Source organism: Protomyctophum bolini (assembly GCF_963924005.1).
Source record: "Protomyctophum bolini genome assembly, chromosome: 13".
Classification (NCBI taxonomy): domain Eukaryota; kingdom Metazoa; phylum Chordata; class Actinopteri; order Myctophiformes; family Myctophidae; genus Protomyctophum; species Protomyctophum bolini.
The window spans coordinates 29654806-29668930 of NC_137874.1; the positions used below are offsets into that span (position 1 = coordinate 29654806).

General features: G+C 41.6%; 1 protein-coding gene across 3 annotated transcripts in view; it reads left to right on the top strand.

Annotated features, from left to right (window-relative positions):
• Window positions 1-14125, top strand: part of nrg2a (neuregulin 2a) — a 132405-nt gene that overhangs the window by 63340 nt on the left and 54940 nt on the right. For all 3 annotated transcript variants that reach the window (XM_080780846.1, XM_080780847.1, XM_080780848.1), the window contains exons 2-3: window positions 5163-5328; window positions 7140-7258. In XM_080780846.1, the coding sequence (XP_080636972.1) occupies window positions 5163-5328; window positions 7140-7258 (285 nt within the window). The remainder of the gene's footprint in view (window positions 1-5162; window positions 5329-7139; window positions 7259-14125) is intronic.

Sequence of the window (14125 nt, forward strand, 5' to 3'; positions counted from 1 at the left end):
TAAGCTGACATTCAAATTATCATTTTATTCTCTTCATTAGCCTGTTAAGGTCATGGAGATCAGTCAGTTACTTTCAGTTGAAATACATTTTTAAAAAGTCAGGAATTGAATAGGCAATATCTGCAAACTGAGAAGATAAAATCAATGGCAGTGAGACTGCCCTCTTCTTCCTCATAGAAGTATAGTATTTTGAGATAATCTTCAGGCATTTCTGCTTTAAACGGCACAGTGATTAATGATAGGAAGAATGGAGCTATATATTATAGAGTGTAGCCATGCATGTGACACCGGCCACAGTTTCACTTTAGCTCATGGTCTGCTGTTCCTGTGTGGTTTGTGTACAAACTGCTTGTGCTATCAGGTCACTTCATTTCTCTCAGGCATATTATTACTATAGCATATTAGTAACAGGCAGTGTTATCGATATTGCTGATAGAAGTTGCTGTGCATCTGTAAAGCAGATATGAGCCTTCTTATTTGATCACTTTGATCCGTTTTGTCATGAAAACAATATTTCGTTATTGCCCATTATTGTTATTTTTGCGGTATTGTAAATGCATATCTGAATTCACCAAGCAGAGTGCCATTTCAGGTCAAGTGTACTGGGTCTAAGGTTAAGGTATGCCGTATAGAGAGTATGCGTGACATCATCATCATCATACACGGGAGTTATTCGGAAACGCCTTCTGAGTGGCAAAAAACGACTTTCTGGCCTTGACAGCCCATACATTCAAAGTCCAAAGTCTTAACTGATTGCATTAAACGACGTTAAACGACGTTAAACTCACTTTGTCACTCACTTTGCCACTCGATTCGCCACTCACTTTATACATGCGCATACCCTCTATAGGTATATTTTTGTTCTAACCATCAGTATTATTATTCTTAGCAGGGTGTCAGTGCTGAGTTTTGGAGCCGAGGTGTAGATGACACACCATCCCAGACGCAGACACAGTGCAGAGCAATCCCATGCACTGTGGGCTTGCCTGGAGTAGACAGGGCCATCTGCTTTGTATCCATATCTACCAGGCATTAACGGCTTCAAAAAGGCATCTGCTGTTTGTATTTTAGTAATTCTGTCAAAGACGGAGGGCTGAATCGGGATCACTAATAAGCACTGCAGATCTCAGCAGAGTTGACGTGGAATGGGTCCCGCGACAGTATACAGTGAAACAGTATCATTCAGCGAAACAATATCATACAGTGCAGTATTCAGCATGGTCTAAATATCACAGGAGACGTGTATCGTTTTTTTTTACTTACTTCACGGTCTGGCGAATAGCGATAGCCAATTAAATTTGCCTATAAGTACATGCCCAAAATAGGGAGGGACGCCAAGTGGAAAGTAGTTAAATGGATCAAAAGTTCTTTATGCATAATTGGTTGCAAATACCATTGACATATCAAACACATTAGCTATTTTGTCTCACTTGGATCAGGTAAATTGACTTTGTGGCTCAGTTGTTGCCCTCCTACTTCACAGCGAGAAGGTTCTGGGTTCGAAGCTGAGTTCAGCCTTTCTGTCAGCCTTTCAGCTGTGCACGGCCATACTCATTAAAACAACACTAGACAGTATTCCAAAAGCAAGCATTGCTCAGTTTTTATTTATTTATATTGTGCTCGGATGGGCTGCCTTTACCACGTCTGCAAAGTAGGTCAATGTCTCACAAGCAATGACGACCGGGGATATTTTGGTGCACCCCCATTTCAACATTATATTGAACTCATTATCCATGTATAACATATTTCATTTTTCTTGTCATTGTTTCGTTATTTGGTATTGAGTGATAATAATAATACCAATCACTTCATAATAATAATAATAATAATACCAATGCACACTGTAGAAAGCATTTAGCTGAGCAAACAGTGGTGATTTCAAGGAGCCATTCACTACCTCATGCGTGTGAATGCTCCACAGATGAGACAGAGCGATGACTGTTCTGAGAGGAAGTCACTAAGACTATTACAGCTTAATTTGATAATGTGTGTACTGTGTACTACAGTACGTACTGTACGGGTGCACAAGAGGCAGGGAGAGACAGCAAAGGGGGGTTTAGGCAGAGAGCACACCTATTCCCCGAGATTATCTGTAATTGCTTAACCCTTAAAAACATCCCCATCTAAACTAGTGATGGAAACTATTGTTCATTTCAGTGAACTGGATCATCTGGGGTCGTTCAGTAAAAAGATCTGTTCATTTCGTTCATTTTGGTCGTTCGGTACTCCTGGAAGCTATGGATCTCCCCCAGTCCCCCTGCACAGACCCAGTCAGACTCAAGTCAAGTCGTTCACATTCCATACAGCGGAACTCCACGTGCCGTACCTTGAAATCTATTGGCTGAGCCAGGCCGACCGTCACTTCAGGTTTAGTAAGCTAGCAGTTAGCATCAGATATTTTCGCTCGTAATGGCTAAATATGGCTGAAATTATGACTTCTAACAAATATAAATATCTTAGTTACAATGAAACTTTGTTGACGTGTTTATTTTATAAATTTTTTAGGGTAACTGTTGCGTTGTGGCAGACCCGCGATCTCCCCCAGCCCCATTTGTCCCCATCTATGGTGTCTTCCCCCGGGCAGAATTTCAGGTGTATGTCCCATAGACCACCAGCTGGGGCTCCAAATGAGCTAGCGATTCTCATAATTTAAATAAATAATCATAAACAAACTATTCCACATGAACAAGGGGAATATTTTATATGCACAGATTTACAAATAAAATAAATTTTCAATCAAAATATGACCTAATTAGATAGCCGTCTTATTGTTTAATTGTTGTTCTAAACGCTAATCATGACCTTGTTGTTTTGCACCGTAAATGTTGGAAGTAGTAAGTGCAACCAGAGGGCTAGAGTCACTCAGTCATACATACATTAGACTCGGTCAAACCCAAGTCAGACATCGGAGGAGGTATATATCACATTCGATCACATTTCGTTTGTTCACACTTCACAGTTAGTTTGGCTGGCGGTCGCAGCACTTTGTTCAGAGAGTGATCCATAATATCCTTTTGGTTCTCAGTCAGTCAGTCAGTCAGTCTCAGTCACCACCCCTTTAACCTCTGTCCTGCTAGCTTTCTGTGCTGTGGGAGGCGGGATCCCGGCTCTGCCCTCCAGCTCGCGCTGAATGATGAACGGCGAACAGTCTCTCACCGCTTCGCATTTGCAACTGAGCGGCTTGAATTGAACGTTCACGGAAGTTCACCAAGTTTATTTCGTTCACCAAAAAGAACTGGTTCATTTGACTTGTTCGTTCATGACCGATGCAACACTAATCCAAACGTGCGGCTGGCTGTCAGCTGGCCAAATGGCTTCTTTCATTATTGCTTTGTTTTCCTATCGCGTGTTGAAACATTACACTAGCATGTTACACAACCAGATAATGACTGTGATTTCTAATGGAATCTGACCGCTTTCTAGCAAAACCACCCCTATAGTCTGAAGGAAATCTGGAATATTTTAAGATAATGTCCCCCCATGGAAACTGCAATTGTTGCGAGGGTTTTGTTTTTTCTTTCTTCTAAATAAGTCAAACTTTTCACTTGGAACAACTACAAAAATCTGCCAGTGCGATGAATGGAGCATCTAATCACCTGTTTACGTAGAATTGTTCCTTTTGTTTTGTTTCTGACTTACGAAATCCCCCAGCTTCAGTAAGATAAGCTCATTACAGGTTTCTCCTTGGATCCTCTTTCTCTGTCATTAGGAACCAGAGTCAGGGTTATTAGGAACCATGAGTCAGGGTTCTTACTTTGTTACGTAAACTCACAATAACTTTGTTGTACTGTAGTGTTTGGTTTAAACATAGAGCACATACTGTAAATTGATAACAGACCCAATATGCAGTGTATTTATAGTTTTACGTTTGACAGGTGATACAGTAGCTATATTTGTATGATTTGTCCATTCTGGACTTGTGTAGATTCGCTTAGCTATTTGTTTGTATTTTCAAAAACATGAAAATACCTTACCCTGTGTTATTGGAATAAATAGGTTAAATGGCGAACCCTTGCAAAAATGGCGACTATTACAGTAGCTGCCATTGAAAACACATGTGACTTAATTGCACAGCTTGCATGAAAAACTCTTCTATTGTTCCCAGCACCCCAGGGATAAAATCTAGTTTGTGAAAAAGATTATATTGAGAGCTATAAGTACAGGGTACTAGGACAAAAATAGTTAATTTGTTCATTTCTGAATTCTGCATTGTACAGTGTTGTTGACTCTATCCACCATCCAGAAGTCCTACCTAGAGGTTAACACAAGGTCATTCACAGAATGGCACGCCACGGGGCTCGCTCAGTGCATTCAGAGGTTTCAGTGCCTTGCCCAAGGAAACATCAGCACAGCAGATGTGTCTATTTCCTTACTCATCTGTACATTTCCTGCTTAAGACATATATTCTTAGTACAGTATATACTTTGTTGTATGACAATGTACTGCATCGCAACGCGTTTTCAGGAGATTGTCTTGGAGATCTGCCTTTTTGGGGGTAGCGTAATAATAATGATATGTTGAAAAAACATGCCACGGTTAATTTGTCTAACAGAAGTATGTATTGAAATGTGGGCAGCAGTGGATTTAGCTCATCTGAACATTTTAGAGAAGAGCTGCTTTTAGTTGTTGCACCTGTCCAGCCCATTGTAAATATTACATCTCTAATTGCTAGTTTTGCTAGTGACATGTTTAAACATTATAATACTGTTTGTCTTTCAGTGCATTTTCCTTGTTTGCTTGTGGACAAAGTCAAAGAGGGGGTGAAATTCAGGCTGTTTATTAGTCTGCGGAGGAGTCGATAACATCTCTGGTGACCACATCTGGTCACATGAGACGCTTCCCAGTCAGTCCACAGAGGCTTGACTTGGCTCTGTTAAAGCCTTTCTTTCTGCCTCTACACATCTGTGCCTCTCTTTTTCTTATTGTCTCCCCACAAAAACAATAAAAAAGACAATAGCATCCCTATTCTGGGCATGTCGTAATAGGCGAACATCTGGTTCAAAATCGATGAACTTCAGTGAAAATAGGTGATAATTTGGCAAACATTCTGTGAAAACAGCACATCGGCTATTTTCACTATTTGATGCACAACAAAGTATATAGGGTTTTAAGTCATTAAGTCGTAAATTTGATCTCTCATCTTTTTTTCTTTTCTTCTCTAGCTGCTGCTCCAAAGTTGAGGAGGATGAAGGTTCCATCGATGGTAGATGAGGGAACCAAGCTCACAGTAAAGTGTGAGGCCACGGGGAATCCTGTCCCCACGTACAGATGGTTCAAAGATGGCAACGAGCTCAAGAAAAGCAAAGAGATCAAAATAAGGAGCAACCAGTGAGTACAAATCACCCGTCGAGAGTTGGACACGTTTAACATGTGGCGAGAGCACAACAGACGCGTGCCACCCAAGTCACTGCTTGGTTGTAAATATCTGAAGTCTCTGCTAATGACTTTACCAGGTGACCAGGGTCACGGTGCTTGTTTGAAAGCTTGTTTAGTGAATGCAGTGATGAAACTCTAATTCGTTTCTCATGTGGGACGTGGCCTGACCTGTCAATTTGATTCAATTTTTCAATTAAATTCAACGCAACCACATACAACTTGTCCTTGCTTGAAGGTACAATAATATATTTATTTGTTAGAATGGTTGTGAAATACCCCTATTGGGATTTTTTTTAACCCCCAAAAAATCACTTCCCCTACATTTAATTCACAGTTAAATTGGAGACAGTAAACCTAAAAAATATATAATTGATAACTCTCAGGTATTACTCAGACGTACACTCAGACCCATTATCTTTAACACATATGAATTAAATAAATACGTGAAGACTTGACGAGTATACTTGTCTTAAGGCATTTAATATCGATGCCTCGATAAGAATGCCTCACTATTTTCATTTTTTCACATTTTTTTTAATCGCTCCGGTTGCTAGGCAGTATAGGCACGGTTTCTAGGGCCTCGCTTGCACTGCGTCTGTGCGAACCACTCCATTAGCTTCTGTAGCCACGACCTTATGGCATCACGTGGCACCCAAGCGCTACCTATTTTGTCCTATGTTACTCATTTTAGTAATCAAACAATTGTCCATTCAACCTACTGTAAATGCTGTGAATCTAAAATAACTTTTGCAAAACCCTACATACCACACAGTAGATTATAGGAACTCATAATGTAATGAGTGCATAATGTCATAAGATGTTAGCTGTGTCTTTATGTAAGTGTTAGGTTGTTGTTACTTTATCCCAGGCCTGAATGCTCACGGCTCTTTATTGATACGTCTTGAATAGAGGGGCAAAAGAATAAAAAAATCATTTTGCTTCACAGACATTGCAGTAGCATAGAACCCAGTGGCATATCGTCTCTGTTTCTTTTCAAGATTCAAATGAAAAGAAATAGAAAAAGTAGCAGATCAAGCTAACTCGTCTCTTTGTGCCACGTTTTGAGCTTGCAGATCTGCTACTTTGGTTACTGTGGCGTGACACTGTAGTGATGTTGTAGTATGATCAAGTATTAGCCTCGGTCCCAGGCTTACTTATCTGCGAAAATAAAAGCCTGGTCACAACGTAAGGCAGAGAAGCTATCGGCGGATGTATCCTCCGGAACATCCGTCAGATGTATTTCCCCCGGATACGATATTTTCCCGACCAATCACAACACTTTCACTTTCATTCGCGGAGAATGAAACTGATTTGTAAAGCATCAACGTCATTTCCTTGGGCGATACTTCCGCTTCCCGCAAGTTAGAGTTGATGAAGTACAGCAACTTCTGCCCAAACAAATGATAGTCTTTTTAGCGTAGGTCTTGCCCATGGTGATCAAGTATAGGGTAATTTACAAAAAAACAAAAAAAGTTAGAATATGGAGATAAGAGGTTTCTGCAACGATATACTGTAAGTGTTGCCATGCTGGGGTCACCTGCCTTGTTGACTTCCCTGTCCCCATGTTACGTCTAACTGTCCCCTGTTTCCACTTGTTGTTTCCACTATGCGACTTTCTTGCTCACCCCCATTCCCCTGACTCAGCTGTGTGTGTGTGTGTGTGTGTGTGTGTGTGTGTGTGTGTGTGTGTGTGTGTGTGTGTGTGTGTGTGTGTGTGTGTGTGTGTGTGTTTGGTGCATGCATTGCATGTGTTTCTCCCACAGGAAATTCTCCAGCATCAAAATCAACAAAGCAAAACTGGAGGACTCTGGGAATTATACATGTGTGGTGGAAAATACTCTGGGGAGAGACAACTCCACTGGCACAGTTAATGTCCAAAGCAGTGAGTACTCCAAAGCAACACCTTGAACTACAGATATGCTGGCATTAGTATTGTCTTTGACTGTCCTCTTGCCAATTAAGAGGTTCAAAAGGAGCCTAATTTATACTTTGGCGTTTTTTGTCAAATGGCTGGGTCGTGTGACAGCAAAGTATAAATTAAGCTCAAAAGTGGCAGTAATGGGCAAGAGCCGCAGTCTGCACATTGGGGTATTTGCTGGTTCACTGGAGGAATGGTACAATATGAGGTATTTGGAGGTGAATGGAATTTGGTTTATAATCCAGAGAGTAATTCCTTTGCTGGCAGAGTGACTTCACACAAAATCAGACGCACAAAATCTCTCTGATTTGCATTCACACACAACAACCGATTATAGATTATACAGTACATACATGCCTAAAGGAATGAGAGAATGGTCAGAAATCCCTAAATCTGGACGATAGAAATGAACAGACCTAATTACCGGGGGTTGAGTAGTGAATAAATGCAGTGTTTCTCAATCAGTTGTGGACAAAGAACAACTTTAATAGAGAATTATTGTGTTATTTATAATCCATTGGGTCCTGCACTGGACTAACAGAGTCTGCACTTTATAGGAGTTTGTTAGATGCTGGAGTTTGTACCGGTGGTTGGCTTGTGTCTGTCTCGAATAGTGTTTTGTCTGGATTCACATTCTGTATGAGAACTAGGGGATCTTTGTATTTCAAGAACACTTGTGAATTTGATCAACGGATGATTAGCTTTTATGTTAGAGTTGATAGTTACATGGAATGGAATGGAGTTTGATCATGGTCGACCACAATAGCAAGCTATACGGGCTTGGCGGTATAGCTCATGCACAGCACAGTACATGATGTGCAATAGTGATGGGTTGCTGTTTGGGATGGGAGTGGAGGGTGCAGAATCTGAATCACTTTTATTCTCGGGTTTGTTACATGCATTTCATTACACTAAAAGCAGCAGCATAGAAGCATTTTTCAGTTATTTACAACTATAGTTCTACACTACACACTGTGGAGGCTCATATAGCATTTTAAGAACTATTAAGAAAATAAATAAATATGTATAATTCCACATGGGTGTTCAGTTATTGCATCCTTGAGAGTTAAGTGCAGGGTGACATTATTCTATTCAGTGAGATGTTCACTATTGTGGAATGTGGGTGCACTGTGTGCTTAATCCATTCTGGGCGGGAACCCCTCTTGGTGTTTTAACTAAGCATTATGTAATACTTTAGCTATTGAAAAATAGCAGATCTACAAGCTCATAGCATGCCACCGAGTGGTGCGCTACGAGCTTGTAGGTCTGCTATTTTTGAAAAACCGTGAAAATGTGGCACAAATCTTTGAATACATATTCTTTCAGAGCGAACGTTTTGAATGGGTTAACTTCTAGAGCTGCTCCTTCAGTGAAGACATCAGTTACCACCATCCTTTGTCCAGCAGATTTATACTATCAACACACATCAATGCAGGGTTTAGAGTTGATGAAGTACAGCAACCGACTGAACTGGTGGGTGCCAAGGACAGGTGCTTGTGGCACACCACACAAGACGACAGGGCGCCATGGTAGCTCATTTGTTTATGGTTGATTGATCGTGATTCATATACTTTGCCATATGATTGTGTTCGGTGGCAAACATAGTTGATCTACACTCGTGCAACGTGTCGCACCACGACCGTCCAATGACCGTAAATTAGACATTATTCTCGCAATGCCCGACAATCTGTTAATATTCTCAGTCTCTAGTTGAGTAAACATTTAGGGACTGCCTTGTGAATCTAGGTGTTTGATGGAAGCGTATACTCTTATAATTGAATCGCAGAAATGTTGGTCGGCAGATGTGACGAGATTCGATCCTATAGGCCAGCAGGCGTAAACATGTTTTTGGGGGTTTAGGTGAACTAACCACTAACCTATCAATGGGTACAAAACCCACAATTAGACCATTAAATTCCTTTGTCAAATGCAGGCCCATAAAGCCCTTTGAGACTGTAACAGTGATTAAGGGCTCTACAAATAAATGTGACTTGACTTGACTTTGAGCCAGGTTTTTCCTGTGTTTGAAACTGGTCAACTAAGCTGACAGCTGACAAGCCCAAGAACAGTAGGTCTGTCTTCCACGCTTCCAGGCTGTGCGAGATCAAATGAAACGTAAAAGGCTTTAGAAAATTCTTATTCTGATTAACCAAGAAATTGTTTAGTATGCCATATACAGTAGGTCATATTAAACCCAGGGCAAAGTTTTCCACAATCCTGGCAAACTGGGAGGTCTTGGAAATGGATGTTAAACTGGTCTAGACGTACAGGGCAGGTCTTGGTGACACGGATAACCCCTGACTCCTTCCACTGTCTACAAACTGAGACCTCTTTAAAGGAGAGATTTAAGACACGGCACAAGGGGGCCCTGGTCTCACAAGAAAAATCTCTCAGTAGCCTCCTGGGGTCTACAAACCATGAGAGTAAAAAAACTCCTTCATGCCTTCTCTTACTTGCCATTAAAATATTTTACTGACTGACATTTAAGTATCAAGGCCTGCTTTGAGTATGATAATCTCATCAATGGAAGGCCATGAACTGCAGCAGTGGAGGTTTCCAAAACGGGTGTGCTGAGGCTCACAGCGCCACGCGTTGTGTGACCTTGCAGATGTGCTGTTTTTGCTACTTCTGAGGATGTGCGGAAGTATGAAATAGGGCTTAAGTGGTTAAATTTAATTTGGCATGATGATAACATATTTTGCATGAACATGAATACAAGTGTGCCTTGAGGTTTTGACTTGCCCTTTTGCTGTGGAGTGGGCCCAAACAGTTTGAAAACCATAGGCAGTGCTTCTTTAGAGTGGAGTCCTTTAAGCCAGGCTTTTTGAGAATCCCCAGCAAAATGAATTAGTATAACACTCTAGAATGCTGGAGCAGAGAACACTATAAATGATGCTGAGAAAAGTGTCCACTTCAGCCCTATTTAAAACAAAATAGTGAAAATAACAGCTCTACAAACTCACAATGCATTGCAATGCAACATGTTGTGAGCTTGTATCTACAATTTTTTGTTTAAAAATAAATAAAACATAAGATTATTCGCCTATAATGACATGCCCAAAATACGTACGCCAGGTTGAAAGTGGCTCATAAATGTATTGTTTGCAAAGAACAAAACAAAACACAAAAAAAAGTTGTCAAAGTGGCAAAGAGCTGCACAAAAGAACTGAATTTGAGGTTAAATGCGAACACCAGGGGGGTGACAGTTGCCATCCCCTGGGACCCCAAATGATGCCCCTGTGTAGGAGCGGACGTTTAGTGTCCTCACATTCACTCTCGGGTGAATCCATCACTTGCTCCGCTCTATTCCCAGTTGTTTTGGGTAGGCAGACATGATGTTAAAAGAGTGCAGACCTCTGCTTCGTACATTGAATAGTCCTTTGTGTTACAGAACGTGCAGTATCTCGCTGCTGTCGGGTGGAAATATTGTACTGTATATATATTTATTATTATTATTAGAAATAGAATAGTCCAAATAGCAGATATACTGTACAGTACAAGCTCTCAATGTTTCGTGTTGAGAGCTTATACAGTAGATTTGCTATTTACATTTTTCACTATACTTTTGTATGACACTCTTGTATGAAGTAGGGCATTAATTTACGGGGGGGGGGAAACTAAACACAAAAAGTAGAAATACTGTAAGGAAATAGAAGGTTTCTGCCTGGCAGCAACGATCTCTATGTTGCAAAAATAACTTGTTTGAATATCAGCTAACAATAGCCTGGGAAGAACAAGTCATCTATCTTGTGTTTAAATGAAGCTTAATGGTGCCTCTCTTTCTGACATGTAAAAGCCTTTGGTTGACATTTATTACCATGTGTTTTGTGTTTTTCATCTTGGTTATGAGCTTCTGATTACCCTTACTTGGCGCAGCTCCCATGTGGTGATTGTGCAATTTTTAAAGGGCCAGTTAACAGGAAAATATTTCAAGCACTACAAGTCACACAGACAGTCGGTGCTTAGAGGTGTACCACCAGCACACAGTGACCACTGGGAGATAGCCATGTGTTTTATGTATTCTTTTATGAGTATTGTTATAGCAGTTATGCTTTTTTTTATTCCTCCAGAACAGTGTAGAGAATCAGGAAAGACAAGGTAGAGGATAAAATGTGAAACGGACCATGAGCCACATCTGACCTCATGACATCACTATGAGGTCTATTTCTATAGTATTTACCCTAAATGGCTAATCCTCCAGCACATAACAAGATGGAATCATGCCACAACATAGTGGAGTGAAGTACTGACCAGCTTAAGTAAAAGTATAGCAAAACCACAATGTAAAAAACACTAATAGTAAAGTAAAACTACCTCAACATTTTACTTAAGTACAGTACTTGAGTAAATGTACTTTCCGCCACTGGTCCTGACAAGGACCCAGAGTCAGACACCTCCCTGGTCACACTCCTGGTCACACTCCTGGTCACACTCCAGGGTCATAGATTAGGGGCCTGTGTCTGTAGCGTGAGGCATCTTGATGTACAATTACACTTTGTACATAATATGTCGCAGGGACTTACCCCCAATCCAACACCTGCTGATGCTGAGTGACAAGCAGGGAGGCACTGGGCACCACATCTATGGTTTTTGGTATGACTCGGCCAGGTATTGAACTTAATGTAGTGCTAGTGCTAATCTAGTGCTAACCACAAGGCCACTGACTCGGTACAAACATCTATAATGGTCCTCTCTTAATGTTGCAGCCAGGCAAATATCTGCCATCCACCACATGCTATCAGGGGAATCAAATAAAATGGAGCACTAAATCGAAAGCTAAAAATAGCTGAGACGCTCTGCCAACAGCTATGTTTACAAATGGTTGTAGAGGCCATTCATCTGAAATACACTTACGGTAGAAGTCATCTTGTGCTGGAAAATCCGCCATAACGCATTGGAGGCAAGCATGGGTGTGGGAGGAGGAGAGGATAATTTGAAGAGCGATGGAGGAGGGCCTACGTACTGTATATACTGAACAAAATAACTGATCTATGGCCCGGACGGCTGGCGTAGCGTTCCGGGCACCTAGGATGCAGTGCAGCCTGCAGGTAGCGCGTTGCGGGTTGGAGTCCCGATCCCGCCGACCTTTGCTGTGCGTCACTTCCATTTCTCCCCATTTCCTGTCAGCCTACTGTCCTATCTATAATAAAAGCATTAAAGGCAACAAAATAAATACAAAATAAAATAAAGATCCATAACATGTCCATCATGACATGTCCGATTTGTAGTGTTGGGGTCAGAGCTGGAGGGCAGAGAGACATACAGAAAAATTAATACATTAATTTCCAACATACTAGACAACTAATATAGCAACAAAACAAAACAATGTAGGTACTGTAGGCCTATATGAAACCTAACAGAAAAGCTATAACTCAACTAGACAGTTATGATGATTAGGACTAACAACATAAGTATGTTTCAGAAACCATAATAGGCCAGTACTATACTACAGTTATTTTCAGTCCGAAATATCACATAATGCAGCTTTATAGTTTGTTTGTTTCCACAACACATAAGGTGTGTGTGTGTGTGTGTGTGTGTGTGTGTGTGTGTGTGTGTGTGTGTGTGTGTGTGTGTGTGTGTGTGTGTGTGTGTGTGTTGGGGGGCTTGGGGGCTTTCTGTCAGCAGTGATGTTTCCTCAAATCTCACTCTCTGGTTGTTCCAAACAATGGCATCAGTGTTTACCCTATCTTGTACTAAGATGAATGATGGCTGTGAGGTGTAGATATGTTTATGTCTTGTCTGTCTGTCTGTCTGTCTGTCTGTCTGTCTGTCTGTCTGTGTGTGTGTGTGTGTGTGTGTGTGTGTGTGTGTGTGTGTGTGTGTGTGTGTGTGTGTGTGTGTGTGTGTGTGTGTGTGTGTGTGTGTGTGTGTGTGTGTGTGTGTGTGTGTGTGTGTGTGTGTGAGATTGTCTGTGTAGGCGTGTCTGTGTAGGCATGTGAGAGAGAGAATTACTGACTGAGTGTGTGTGTGTTTTGCACTTTTCTGCCCCATTGCAAGTGTGCATGCGTGTGTGTGCGTGCATGTCTGTGCAGCCGTATGTGTGTCTGTGTAGGCGTGTGTGAAATAGAGTGGGTGTGTGTGTGCGTGTGCGCACGTGCGTGTGTGTATGTTTGTTGTGCACTTTTCTGCAGACAAGCCCCATTGTGTTACACCAACACGCCTAGTTCCGCCGTGCTCCAGGGGAGAAGGCAAGACAGGGCGAATCAGGGGTGGTACAGCATGCCCATAGGCTGGGGGAGGACTCTGTGGGACTGCAAGGGACCACGTCAATGAAATAGAGAGATGGCAGACAAGAGGTGCTCGCTGTTGAGTCAACACCCAACAGTGAGCAGGAAGACTGACAACAGAAACGCACAGCGTTGTCTGTTGCACTGAATATATTTGTGACTATAGAGAGAGAGCCTTTCAACCGTTTCTCCTTTTGACAGGTTGGGATTTAAAAAGGATACCTACATGTGATATAGCTGCTTTCATCTGAGGCTTCGGAGGCAGAAATGCGATAAATTTGGACCAAGAATTGTTTATTTTTAGAGTAAGGCCATAAGAGCAAATGGATAAAATGGTGAAGGGTTGCAGTGGAGTTTGCCTCTCTGCTGCAGGATGTGTATCCACATTGGGGGGGGGGGGGCTGCAGATATAGATAGACATATAGATTACAGATGTAGAGAGACAGAGAGAGAGAGAAAGAGGGCATGTGCTAATTAAGGGGAAAGACGTTAGGACAGGTATGATGTGAGAGAGAGGGAGGCAGATAGGATAAAATGATACCCTGTGTTGCAGAAATGAACTGTCATCCCCAACTGGTATCAAAGGCAAATTACCTCAATT